This window comes from Drosophila simulans, chromosome 2R (assembly GCF_016746395.2).
Source record: "Drosophila simulans strain w501 chromosome 2R, Prin_Dsim_3.1, whole genome shotgun sequence".
Lineage (NCBI taxonomy): Eukaryota > Metazoa > Arthropoda > Insecta > Diptera > Drosophilidae > Drosophila > Drosophila simulans.
In genome coordinates, this window is record NC_052521.2 from 19,846,110 (window position 1) to 19,858,701 (window position 12,592).

Consider the following 12,592-nt stretch of genomic DNA (forward strand, 5'->3'; position numbering starts at 1 on the left):
TTGGTTTAACACTTCAACATCCTTCACCCACAATCTAATCTCGGATCATAAAACGATCTCCATAAGTCCCCCTCTTCGACGAAAGCAGCCAATTTCCGATCCTAGGGCGTGTCCTGCAGCTTGAAGTGGACTCATTTGAAAAGAGGATACATGAGTTTATAGAGTCCCGTTGAGAATTAACACTTGTCCAGCTTGTGGAGCGACTTACACATCCAGATTCACATGAACGGTAGACCGATGTAAACTGAAACTGGATTGAGGGGTCATGGTATAATCCTAAGGGTTGTCGGCGTCTCAAGTGCAAAGTTCCGCTGCAGCTGAAGAGGAATTCTGGAGAAGTACATATGTTGATATCCGCCAGGCGATCGGAGACCGTTACTGCCAAGGAATGGTCAAATAAAAACTGAAGTGGTACCAGGAAATGCGAAAATAAGTGTGCACTCAGGATAAAGGAAAGGCATCCTAAAAATGAGTACGTTTTAGGAACTTCCTTTTAAAGAACTTCAACTTCAGATATACAAAACAAACGGCTTAATTTCCACATATATGTAAAATGTTCCTTTATTGTTTATGTAATTTTAAATGCTATATGTATATATCTAGATATAGTATTTATATCGTAAGTAAATGTCAGTTATTATTTTTGCTTTTGAAAAAGTTCGTTTATGGCATTACGCACTAAAAATTAAATGTCCGCTTCGTTAAAGGGTTCGTTTCGTTCTTAAAATTCGTTTACGCTATGACTTTAAAATACTCCCGTTACACAACGCTAGAATCTAGTTGCTAATTATTAAAACCCAGACCCAACTATGCTTTCTCTATATGTATATGGCTACGGAAGGGCAGTTCAACTCAAGCAAGTTGGATTCGATACTGGGATTAGGAGTATGTTGTATGTATATATATAATATATATATGTACATGCCGGCCGATCTGGGCGGCTAGCAAGGAAGTGGATTTGTGTGAGTGTATGCTAAAGCATATTTTGATTTGATTTGATACATGCGCGGTTCTAGGTGCTATATGATCTCTATATAGGTAAGTGTAATGCATATGTGTTTAGTATTGTTTAAACGATTCGTTGACTCTAGTCCCCCTGGATACTTCGTATATCCACAGCTCGTACGCCCAACCACTTCTCCCGAGCCCCCTTTTTTTCCAATTCAACTCACGATCCGGGGTTTAGTGGAAAAGTGGCTGGGCCTCTTCGGCGAGCCGAACTATCTGAGCGTTTCTCTCCTCCACCTCGATTCGATTCGATTTGATTTGATGATATATCCATTTTGCATTTCTAATGTGGTACGTGCCTAAGATCTAAATTATGCTATATACTCGCCCAAAAAAATCCGTCTGTGTGGGGACTTCTAACAAACATTCCTCGTCGATCGAACAGAATGAACAAAAAACGCGACTCAAAATTAGGAAACCATAAATATAAAAATTATTAAAATACTATAATGTATAATGGGGTTATATCACAGGTACATTTTAGACTTTTCAAAATGCAAGATTGTAGAAAACATTGTGTCTTGGAGGGATCTGCACAGGGACAGGATAACGGAACGGACAACTGGGGTTGGTTCGGCTGGCCATGTGCAGCTCCTCAACTCGTCTAAATGCTATGTATGTAAGTAGTAGTGTGGTGTGTCGTTTAGTATGTATATATATATATTCACTGGGTCAATGAAGTATATTATTCCTTGTTATAGAAAAGCACTAACCATTAAACATTGCAACTGCCGTTTCACTTGTCGCTCCAAACTCCACTCAACTCCCCACAGTTCGAGTCGGAGACAAGTGCTCGATTGTGATCGTAGATATGAAAGAGTTTGCATACAAGTATCGTAATCCGTATCGTATTGTATCGCTATCAAGCCTATTGACTAGGACCGATTCGAAAGCCCCAAAACATGCTGTACAAATGGTGTACTTTGGTTCTAACTACATTCGTCGTGAGTAACCACCGTCTTGTGTGTACTTGCTATGGCCTGATCTGGTTTATCATCTGCTATAAGTTCCTTTGAGTACGTATTTTAATGAAGTTCTGCTGGGACACAGATCCCTGCTATGTAGTGATTACTATCTCCTCGCGCTCATGAAGCAATATCTATCGTACAGCACTCGCGTCTCTTAAGTACAAAGGTTCTCGTTTCCCATTGGGGAAACATTTCTGTGGTGCATGGATGGGGGGGCACTGTGCCTGTCTATGAGTCTCTACGCTGGTAGATGTGATAATGGAAAAATTCGTAATTGCTAAAGCTGCACAATGCCCCCATGATTGTGACAAGTGTGTTTTTGTGTATCTGAGTGTAGTACCGAAGATTCCACTGCAACATGTTTTCTCTTTATCTGGTAGCATCAGTTTTCAACTTCTGAATCTGGAGAAGACGCATGTTGTAGTGGACTCCAGGCATCAATTATTCTATTCGATAACTGATGCAGAAACTTTGAGTTCACTCAGTTCCTAGACTGATTTCCAGTTCGATATGAATGAAGAGTTAGACTAGATGCTATCTTTAATCCTAATCCCCCTATTCGGGGAGTCCCAAATACTTCATCCTTAGGTGTTCTTAGCAGTCATTTGACGAGGCGCCGGCTCGCCCGCCTCGGCGTAAAGACAGGATCCCTCGCTGCAGGAGCAGGTGTCCCCCTCGCGGGAGCTATTGCAGCAGTCGCTGGTGTACTGGCGCTGCTCGTACTCCGCCAGCATGTTCTCGTTTTCGCTCTCCATGCACGGCTGCACCACCGGGGCTCGTCGACGGTGGTGTCCCCCGCGCTGTTTGGCACTGCTGCCGTGCTCCTCGAGCTGCAGCTGCCGCTTGTGACTCTGCGAGCTCCTCGAGTGATCTGAGCACTCGGAGGAGCACTGGTAGATCTGGTGGTTGGAGGAGGTCGGGTGCATCGGGTGGCTGTTGGGATGCACCGGTTGGTACCAGCCCTCGGGTACGGGAACTGGCGGTGGGGGTTGCATGGGCGAGGGTGTGGCCAAGGCATCGCAGCTGTTGCAGGCGCGGCTCTGGGCACATCGCGCTGCATTGAGTCCAGCCTGGTACTCGCTGGCTGCATGACGCTGTGTGGCAAATGGCAGGTGGTTGGGTGGTACAGCTCCTCCTGGACCCGTAGTGGCAAAGTAGGCCGGTAACTGTGGCGGATGTTGGTTTGTGGGCGTTATCTGATAGCGGTTCTGGGTGCCGCCAGCCACCGCCGACAGCGGATTGCTATAAACGTTTTCCGGGGGACAGGCGACAGCATATTGGGGCGAAACACCCCAAGCGGAAAAGCCGCCTGAGGAGCTGCTGTGTATGGAGGCGTTTAAAATGCTGCAAGGGTATAAAAGTGTTAGTCACAGAACACAATGGCAGTAACTACTATTTAAAGAGTAACTTTAGTATGATTTAGTTGAATATATTAATGTACCTTTGATTTGTAGAAATGCCGGAACCTGCGCTTTTGGAGCTCTTCCGCGAAGATTCAGGAGATCCTTGTGCGTATCCATAGGTAGATGACGGAGGTGGGTGTTCTGGCGGCGGGGGTAGGAACTCTGACCAGTTGATCGGCTCAACCGGATACTGAAGATAGTTGGATTTGACAACAGGAACCGCTGGAACCTGGCCGGCAAATGCGTCAGAATAGGGCGAATGAGTTCCCGAGTCCTTATCGGCGCTTAAAGATGTTGTCTTGGTACAGGTCTCGCTGGAAGAGGTACCAATGATCATAGTGGTGGCGTATGGCGTTGGATTATCGGGGCTCTGAAAGAATATTTTCTGTAAGTAATTGTGTTATGGCGTAATTTATACGATTCTCACCTTGCGACAATTGTAGAAGGTGGTAAGGTTACGGGTGTCCACTTCTGCATAATCGGTTCCTCCATCGGAGTTATTGTAGTTGGATTGGCTGCTGTTTACGTGGGATAGTAGCTTTGATTCGCTCAATCCCGAGTCTTTGTCAGTATCGGCAGTTCGCCAGCCACGATGATGGTCTATCCACAGGCTCTCTTTGCTATTGATGTTCAATGCGGTTATTTCGTTGTCACTGACCACTAGAAAAGATATGTATTTTGTTATATTGTATTGAAAATAAGTTAGTTAAAGTCAACACTAACCACTTAAGTGACCCAATTCCTTGGTCATTTGATGTTTGCGCTTGAAGTAGACCATCGAAATAGCCGCCGAAATAACCAGCACTAGAAGAACGATGCAGACTAGCACCATTAGCCACGGTCCAGATAGGTAGTCAGTTGTTTTTTTGTGAGTGGTGGGATTAATGTCGCCAGGGGGTATGTTGCCATTGTTATGATACGTGAGATCTTGTCCCTCATGTCGGCCATCATGGGTGCCGCTTGGATGTGCTCGTGGCGGATGCACATGATGGGTGGGGTCCATGAATAGTGATATCTGCCGAATAATAAGAAGATATAAAATGATTCAAATAAAATCTCTGTGAACTTACCGGTTTGGAGTAAGGTCCATCTCCTGCCTTGGTAAAGGAGTTTAACCTCACGCTGTACACAGCTCCGGTGGTTAGGTTGTTTAGGAGCACAGATGTGGTGGTGGCGTTAAGAGTCATATTGGCCAGCACCTTCATGGTGTTCCCTGCGCTGACCTCAATCTTGTAGCCATACAAATTGCCATTGTGGTGCTGGGAGGGTGGCGGAGTCCAACGCACCCAACCGGCTGTTTGGTTGTACATGCCAATCTGAATGTTATCCGGTGGTGCGGAGGGAACTACAATCGAGAGAATATAAATACCCAGCACTTAACTTAGCTTTCTAGTTGTTACCATCTTCATAGGTGAGGGCTGTCTTGGAGTTACTTGGCTGTCCTTCAATGGTCTCAAAGAAGGGTGTTAGAAAGAACTCATACTTGGTGTACTTCTTAAGGTTTCCCACCACATACGATTCTGCAGAGGCATCCATGACAGTGATCGAGTGATACTGTGCGGATGGTACACTGGCGTCCTTATAGTGTATGCGCAGACCCTAGACGAAAAGGTATTAAAAATATAAGCTTGGTTTGTTTATAAACAATAGAGGATGGTCTTACCTCTACGTATTTCTCATCAGCGCTCACGTGGAGCATCCACTCAAGTCTAACGGCGCTAGCATTGATAGCCGAGGCATCTATTAGCTCCACAGACTGTTTAAACACATGATTTAGTTTTCGGATTTCGCTTCTAGTGATTGATTATGTTAGCTTACCTTTCCTGTCAGCAAAGTTCGAGCTGCTGACAAATCATTGGCAGAAGCTGCATCGAAATCCGCCTCAATGGTTTTAATTGTATTTGATAAGCCGGAGGGCACTGAAATGCCCTGAGTATTCTCAGCTCTAACTAGGAACACATACGAAGTGCCAGGAGTGAGACCCGAGATCTATATAAAAATAGCAGAATGTGAGTCATGAGGAAACTTAAATATTCAACGCTTGTCTTACAGTGACTTGAGTGTCGCCGACTCGATGGGCAGCCACAATCCAACCAGTTTGCAGATCCGGACTGAAGTACTCAACAGTGTATCTGCAATACAAAATCAAATTTATTGATGATCTCATTAAATGGGTGCGCCGCGTTCACTCACCCAATGATTGGGCCCACAGCTCCAGGTTTCTCTTGGCTTTTAGCCCAGCGAAGACTAATGCTGGTGCGGCTGACATTCAGGACTTTAGGTGTTCCTGGAGGAGCAGGATAAGTGCTAGGATCAGCTGCCCGGTGAAGAGATGTAGAACCGGGTTTTTCGACCTAAAGTGACAGTTATTGGTTGGTTAGTTTTACAATGGCTCACGGGATTAACCCTCAAACCCACCGTTAATGTGGCAGCCCAGGAAGTTTCTCCTCGTTCGCCAGATGCAGTGCATGTGTAGGTACCAGAGTCACTAAGTTGAAGGTCTAAAGGGATAATGATATTGTTTTAAATGGAAACGAGGACTTTTATCGCCAACTTACCATCAACTCTCAGTGAGCTTCCTTGGATGATGCTGTATCGATTGCCCGCTTGTACGGCATGTCCATTGTGGAACCATTTGATACGTGGACTGGGATTTCCGGTGGCCCGACAGGGTAAAGTAGCCACTGATCCTTTCGGCAGTGTCTGATTGGCAGGTCCGATTTGAATAATCGGAGGTGGACGCTCGTCTACCGAGCTGACTTGCAGGAACACTCGTACTGTAGAGGAATCGACGACACTGAAAGCGGAACACACATAGTAGCCCTCGTCTTCCTGCCGCACATCCGTAATCTGCAGAGTTCCATCGGCAGCCACATGCTGCCTTCCGTGCGAACTATTTGGGAACATGAGAGTGGATACACCTTCCTTGGTCCAGAAAACCGACGGCGGAGGGTTTCCGGAGGCCATGCAAGGTAGTTGGACAACGCCATTTAGTCCCACTTTCTTGTTACTGGGTCTTTTCGTAAAGTTCGGAGGAGCTTTAATGAAAACAATTGAAGATTAAAACGTGATTCTTTGAGAATGGAACTTAATCTTACCATGGACTATAAGGGAAGCCCTAGCGCTGATCTGACCGACATTGTTGTGTGCCTCGCAGACATAGGTGCCCTCATCGGTGGGCGTTATGTTGGATATCTCTAAACTTTTCTCGTCGTGAAGGATTCGCGCTCTGGACACTGGAATATTGCCCTCCTCCTTTTTCCACAACACTTTCGGAGGCGGATCACCGCCCACTGAGCAGTGGAAAGTGGCAGTCTGGCCGTATAGCATCACCTGATCCTTTGGCTCCTTCATAAAGTAGGGCTTGACCTGCACAATCAGCTTGGCATAGCTGCTCTCGCGGGTGCCTACCAGATTCTGGGCAATGCACTTGTAGTTGCCCTCATCAATGGGCTCCACATTGCTGATCAGCAGGTTGCCACCGTCCACAATTCGAACGCGGGAGCTGGCGCCAAACGACATGGCTTTCAGGTCGTCCAAGGGAACGCCGTCCTAAGAGCACAAAAAGCGGTTTAGACAACTGACTTTCGCAGTCTGGTTTTCGGAACCCACCTTTATCCAAATCAGCGTTGGCTCTGGAATGCCTTTGGGCGGCCCACACTCCAGCAGAGCCGTCTCGCCTTTGGCCACTCGCGTGTCTTTGGGCTCCACGCGAAAATCGTCGCGCAAAACTGGCGAAGAAACATTGCAAAAATATCAAAAAAAAAAACACATTATAATCGGAGACAAAGCTGGGCGTGTGGGCAGACAAGTTGCAGACTGGAGTGGCGGACTAACTTACCAGCTATCTGGAGCGAGGCATGGCGACTAACGGCCTGGCCCACTCGGTTCTTGGCCACGCACCAGTACTCTCCGCCGTCCTGCTCCTTCTTGCCCTGCATTGTCCTGTAGAAGAAGAGGGCGCCGTCCTTGAACTGGACGCGGTGCGATTTCTTTTCGTTGGTGCTGACGGGTTCGCCATCCTGAGAGCGGAAAGAAGAGGGGGTGATTGAGTTACGATTCGGTTCGGTTTCGAAGGATACACGGAAAAAAACAACTACTCAAAACAACTTATATTTTGTATAACTTATATCTTTGAATTCATTATGGTTTTGAAAATTAAAGGTTAATAATTGTACCATATTGATATGAAAGCATAAAGTTAAAGCCCTCTTCTGTCAGTGTAATGGTGATTCAAGTTAGGAAAGTATTATTTGGTGGGTACCTTAAACCACTCGATGGTGGGTTCCGGCTTGCCCTCCACTTTGCAGTTGAGCGTGGCGGGTTCATTCTTCTTGACGACCAGATCCGTGGGATGCTCGATGATGCGCGGCGATTGGTACTGGCCTGAAAGGAGTAGGGAGGATGTGGATTAGCCACTGTGCCTGGGGAGGATTACCCAGGATGGGTTTACCTCTCACTGCTGGCAGGCCATTGCTGGCCACCAGGACGAGGAGCAGCCAGGCAGGCAGGAGCCACATCCTGCTGCTCCGACTGCGAAATGGGTTATTAGTGGTGCTCGTGCTCCGGGCGATGGCGTGGATTTCGGGATGCATGGGATGCATTTTATGGTGGTGGTGCTGTTGCAATGGCGACTCTACAGATGACCCAATGCAGCGGCGATCATTTTGGCGTTGTTTTTGGGTCCTGCGATTCATGATAGGTGATAGTATGTGGGTTAACGAAATGTGGGCAGCTGTTACATATGTAGGCGTGGCGGCATTATGGCTAGGCATTTATGGGCTTTACTTGCTTTTTGCTTTTTGCTTTTTATCTGTCCAAAACTCGAAATTATTTCTCGCCTGCTCCACTTACGCTTGCATTTCCATGCGATAAGCACACACACGCACACTCACGCACACTTGGACACTCACACACCCACACACATGTGCCTATGCTGGTTTTCCATTAATTTTATTTCCGTATTTATCTGCCTTTGTGTTTATCTCTCAGTCTCAGTCGCACCGACCCGAAAATTTACAATCCAAATTCTGATTCGGAGTTTTGATTTCACGTTCTCACACTTTCTTTCTAACGCTTTTTGTATCGTTCGTTGATTTGGTTTTTATTTTTATGGATTTTATTAATCAGCCGCGCAGTGTAAGTTTTTGTTGGTATTTATTCGACGATTGCTCGCTTTTCGGGGTTGTTTTCTCCATCATCTCTCCTCGCGCACATTTTCCACATTTCCCGAACGAAATTTCTTTTTGGTAAAATTACAAGAACAAGAACTGCCCCGCCACCCCTCTCACTCGCACTCACTGCCCTTCTAGCTGCCTCTCGCTCGCACCGCCTGCCGTTCCTGGGACTTCCCCCCTTGTTGTTGTATCTATATCTATAACAGAGTGTTGTATCTATAACTCCTTGTAATATTTGCTTTACATCCGCAGCAGCTGCACTTTGTAATCCCCGAAAACGAGTATCTACTTCGAATGGTAGCTTCGCGGTTGGATCGGACTTTCTTGGGGGCACACTTACTCCAATTTAACTGTTGGAAATTAACTATTTTCCTGCTCTTTAGTGCGATTCACGGCGCAGCGAAAACTCACAATTGGACGTGGGTCGTGTCTGTGGAAATCTGAGAGCGCAACGCCCGGAATCGATATATCGATATATTTTGGGGTGTACCGAAAAGGAATACTCGAAAATACCAGAGGACAAATTTATCAGTTGATCTGGTAGCGCCGCGTAGAGTAACTATTTGAATCTGTAGTTAATTTCTGTTATATTGAAATTGAAAACGAATGATATATCAACTATGTTTTAAGATTTTAATAAAATATAAATATTTAAATTAAAGTATGCATAGTAATTTTGAATGGTTATTAAAAAATTCAGTTTTATTCAGAATATCTATATAAATTGTATATGATTGCTTAAATACGTATATTTTACAATTGATTTTGAAGGTAATTTGTAAAATACTATCAAAATATATAGATTGTTATGGTAGAGAATAGTTCCTACACAAATTTAAGGTGGTTTGTTTAATATAGTTTCCCTGGTAATCAAATAATTACAGAGTCTAGCAAATTAATCCATTCTAGCCAGGTTCATCTTTCCCCTAGCCAAAGTCCTCGAACGAACCACGTTGGAGAGGTTGGCTTCGAAGGCAGGCGCTCGGCTGCGTCCCGGATGCAAGTGGAATGTGGGCGGAGTGGGCGCCGGTGGGCGACGACCAGTCGGCTGGGCACTCTTCACCAGCTTGGGCTGGAGCTGCAGGCGCGACACTCTGTCCACGGACATGCTCTTGGGCCGTCGGGCCAGATAGCTGTGGACGTGGCTATTGGAGCCGTGGGCAATGTTCAAATTGACCAGATATTCCTGGAGCTGCGCCTTCAGCTGGCTGTTCTCCGCCTCCAGGCGACGTTTCTGTTGCTTCAGGCAGGCCACGTCCACGGCCACGTTGTTGACGCGTCGCCAGAAGGACTCCATTTGGGGTACCACGGCCACCTCGTCCTGGTAGGTTAAACAAATGTTAAATGAGGAAATTACCTACTGGGTTTTTACCCACCTTGAGAAGATCAGTTGCTGGGTCAGTCAAGGAACCATTACACTGTTCCTCTACATCTCGAATCTCGATAATCTCCTTGGATATTTCCGGCAACTGGAACATCCTCTCTCGCTGGGTTTCCATCTTGGCACAGACCGCAGACAGCTGTGCCAGGGTCTCGCCCTTGGCCACAGTTTCCTGCAGGAATTCCAAGGCATTGTAGCTCTCCACAGACATCAGCTTGAACAACTGGTGATCCCTGGACACCTCCTGCTCCACACAGGTGCGCAGCTCCCTCAGTCGATCGGTCAACTGCTGTTTGATGGCTTGCCGCTGCTCCAGTTGGCCCTGTTGCTTGATGTAGAACTCCTCGGAGACCAGACGCAAATTGGCCAGTTGGTCCACCAGGTGCTCGATTTCGTGGGTCTGCTGGCTAATCTGGAGGGCTGCCTCCTCATCCCGCTGCTTCAGATCCACGTACTCCGAGTAAAAGCCCTCGATGTGCTGACAGTAGCCCGCCAGAACACCCTGATACTCCTGCCATAGCTTCTCCAGCCGAGCTTCACCTCTGGAGGTGATCTGCTCCAGCTGTAGTTGCATCTGAAAGTGGGGTTCAGATTAACATGTTTTCAAAAACTATTAAATAACCTTTAAACTAAAATATAAAAATCGAAGAGCATTGCACGCAATTGTAAAATGAAGATTGATAAGTGACTTGGTTCATTGTGCGTCAGTCACTCTGTAATTTGGATGCCATTCCCCAGAACTATAAATAAAGTGGGCATAGCTGCTCATCCATTCAGTTCCCAAGATGAAACAGTTGATTCTGCTGCTGATTTGCTTGAGCAGCGGCACCTGCTCCATTTACGCACTGAAATGCAGATCCCAGGAAGGACTCAGTGAAGCGGAGCTCAAGCGAACTGTGCGCAACTGTATGCATCGCCAGGACGAGGACGACGATCGAGGACGAGGTGGACAGGGCCGGCAAGGAAATGGCTATGAGTACGGTTACGGAATGGATCAGGATCAGGAGGAGCAGGACAGGAATCCCGGCAACAGGGGCGGCTATGGCAATCGAAGGCAGCGAGGACTAAGGCAATCGGATGGCAGGAACCATACCAGCAACGATGGAGGTCAGTGTGTGGCCCAGTGCTTTTTCGAGGAGATGAATATGGTAGGTGCTCCAAGAGATTCCTTTCAAAGCCACCTTCGAAGTCGAACTCCTTCAGAGAAGTAGGAGCTTATCCCTCTCGATTCTCACCCACAGGTGGATGGCAATGGGATGCCCGATCGGCGCAAGGTGAGCTATCTGCTGACCAAGGACCTTCGGGACCGGGAGCTGCGCAACTTCTTCACGGACACCGTGCAGCAGTGCTTCCGCTATCTGGAGAGCAACGGAAGGGGCCGGCACCACAAGTGCTCGGCGGCCCGGGAACTGGTCAAGTGCATGTCGGAGTACGCGAAGGCGCAGTGCGAGGATTGGGAGGAGCACGGCAACATGCTCTTCAACTAGGAGTAAACTTACCCCACTTTTTAGGTCCTCGCAGCGGTCCAAGAAGCGCTCGTGGTTGTCCCGGATCCCGCCATCGGTGTTCTCCTCCAGCTGATAGAAGACGCACTCCAGCTGCTGCTGCTTCTGGGCATGCATCTCCTTGAACGCGGCGGAGTCCTGCTCCCACTGGCTCAGCACCGCCTGCTTGTCGTCCTCGTAGATCGTTCGAAAGAACTCGATGCGATCTCTATGGGTATCTGGGTAAAGGATAAGAAAGAAATGGGTTAGGAATGAGGGCTAGTTGCGTTGTATGGTTTGTGACTATTTTAATTTTCTCTTTACAATTCTTATTGTTTATAATATGTACATCAAAATACTCCAATAATTTTTGAATTTCCATATATTTCAATGTTAACATTAACAAAAGCATAATATATTTGGGAAATCCATTCGTTTTGAGGATAAGAAATATTAAATATTGTAAAGGAATAAGATAACAGTCATTAAAGAAGTCAAATATGGTAAATGTTAGGTTATCCCAATCGTACCAACTATCCTGGTGATGTTCTCCATGTGTGACTGCTGCAAATTGGCGTACATATCCTCGGTGGATTCGATGTGAGCAATTAGGCGATGGATCACCTGATCCTTGCGCTTTAGAGCCTCCTGAAAGAAGGACTCCACATCGACGATTTCGCGACGTAGCTCCTGGATTTTCACCTGGCGCAAAATGCTGCGCCACTCCTGGTTGATTTTAGCCATATTGAGTCGGCCAAAAGCATCCTCCCTTTTCAATTTGTTCTATTTTAATGGGAGAAGCCAACTATATGGATTTTGATTTATTGCAAATTCGTGGCGTGTTACCTTCATGTACATGGAAATGAGCTGCATTTTCCGGCGTCTCGTCTCTTCCTCCATGTCGGCCCTCATTTGCAAATACCTGGCCCGCTCCTCCTCGGACATTTTGGCCAATTTGTTGCCTTTTCCTTTACCCTTTTTGCCCATGATTTAGTTTTCTTTTTCGGCTACCAAAAATCAGCTTATCAAATTTCAAAGGCCAATCTCTGACTAATTAGGCGAGCAAAGAGCCGCCTCGGAAAATAAATAACAAATTGACTGCCGGCGTTGCCATGACAAGATTCACTAGCCCACCCACACCCACATCCAGTCCCACTCCATATAATTTCGC

General features: G+C 46.7%; 3 protein-coding genes across 4 annotated transcripts; 1 reads left to right on the forward strand and 2 right to left on the reverse strand.

Moving 5' to 3' along the window:
* Positions 1-531: 531 nt before the first annotated feature.
* On the reverse strand, positions 532-9,026 carry LOC6735747 (protein sax-3). 2 transcript variants are annotated; one of them, XM_016181355.3, is made up of 18 exons: positions 8,897-9,025; positions 7,833-8,065; positions 7,644-7,765; positions 7,221-7,401; positions 6,992-7,110; positions 6,478-6,931; positions 5,938-6,417; positions 5,798-5,880; positions 5,573-5,733; positions 5,430-5,511; positions 5,198-5,368; positions 5,043-5,135; positions 4,780-4,978; positions 4,450-4,724; positions 4,103-4,394; positions 3,807-4,039; positions 3,418-3,749; positions 532-3,320 (listed from the first exon to the last, which is right to left on the reverse strand). In XM_016181355.3, exons 2-18 carry the CDS (start codon positions 7,981-7,983, stop codon positions 2,561-2,563), a joined length of 4,188 nt encoding a protein of 1,395 aa, XP_016029114.1. In that variant the 5' UTR covers positions 7,984-8,065; positions 8,897-9,025; the 3' UTR covers positions 532-2,560. The 2 variants fall into 2 exon arrangements, with proteins under 2 accessions (XP_016029114.1, XP_039148253.1); XM_039292319.2 differs by lacking the exon at positions 7,833-8,065 and having other exon boundaries at positions 8,897-9,026.
* Positions 9,027-9,428: 402 nt separating this feature from the next.
* On the reverse strand, positions 9,429-12,550 carry LOC6735748 (dynein regulatory complex subunit 2). The gene is made up of 5 exons (XM_002082625.4): positions 12,268-12,550; positions 11,952-12,204; positions 11,437-11,660; positions 9,933-10,511; positions 9,429-9,877 (listed from the first exon to the last, which is right to left on the reverse strand). Exons 1-5 carry the CDS (start codon positions 12,406-12,408, stop codon positions 9,452-9,454), a joined length of 1,623 nt encoding a protein of 540 aa, XP_002082661.1. The 5' UTR covers positions 12,409-12,550; the 3' UTR covers positions 9,429-9,451.
* On the forward strand, positions 10,708-11,509 carry LOC6735749 (odorant-binding protein 59a). Its single transcript, XM_002082626.3, has 2 exons — positions 10,708-11,085; positions 11,179-11,509. The coding sequence occupies exons 1-2, from the start codon at positions 10,723-10,725 to the stop codon at positions 11,422-11,424; spliced, it is 609 nt and encodes a 202-aa protein (XP_002082662.1). The 5' UTR covers positions 10,708-10,722; the 3' UTR covers positions 11,425-11,509.
* Positions 12,551-12,592: the final 42 nt, after the last annotated feature.